This window comes from Bison bison, unplaced genomic scaffold (assembly GCF_000754665.1).
Source record: "Bison bison bison isolate TAMUID 2011002044 unplaced genomic scaffold, Bison_UMD1.0 scf7180017864139, whole genome shotgun sequence".
NCBI classification, from domain to species: Eukaryota; Metazoa; Chordata; class Mammalia; order Artiodactyla; family Bovidae; genus Bison; species Bison bison.
The window spans coordinates 3,540,340-3,540,815 of NW_011494711.1; the positions used below are offsets into that span (position 1 = coordinate 3,540,340).

Genomic DNA, 476 nt, shown 5'->3' on the forward strand with positions numbered 1-476 from the left:
AATGAGTAAACTCTCCTTCCGAGCGCGGGCGCTGGACGCCGCCAAACCGCTGCCTATCTACCGCGGCAAGGACATGCCTGATCTCAACGACTGCGTCTCCATCAACCGGGCCGTGCCCCAGATGCCCACCGGGATGGAGAAGGAGGAGGAATCGGTAGGGACTCGAGTGTTTATTACCCCCCCTTCTCTCCTCCCCCCTCCCCTTTGTCAGTCGGGCCTCGCCATTCACAGAGCGCTTTACGCTCGCTGGAGGGCGCCGCTGCCGCTCCAGCGCATGGGACCCTACGCCGGCGGAGTAGCGTAAACCCTTTCGGCCGGCGCAGCGCCCGCCCGCGGCCGCCATGTTGTTGCGTCCCAGTGTTGTGATTAGCTCGCAGCGCCGCTTACGCTGCCGTAAGGGGGCCTTGCCGTAAGCGGCGGCCGGGAATGGCGCAGGGGATGTTCTGGCCGCACTTGGCGTACGGCCTCTGTTTACC

The 476-nt window shown here is 65.1% G+C and overlaps 1 protein-coding gene across 2 annotated transcripts in view; it reads left to right on the forward strand.

Annotated features, from left to right (window-relative positions):
- The first annotated feature begins 1 nt into the window (after position 1).
- The window catches only part of EPC2 (enhancer of polycomb homolog 2 (Drosophila)), a 129,278-nt gene continuing 128,803 nt past the window's right edge, over positions 2-476 (forward strand). For both annotated transcript variants that reach the window (XM_010839955.1, XM_010839956.1), the window contains exon 1: positions 2-154. In XM_010839955.1, the coding sequence (XP_010838257.1) occupies positions 2-154 (153 nt within the window). The remainder of the gene's footprint in view (positions 155-476) is intronic.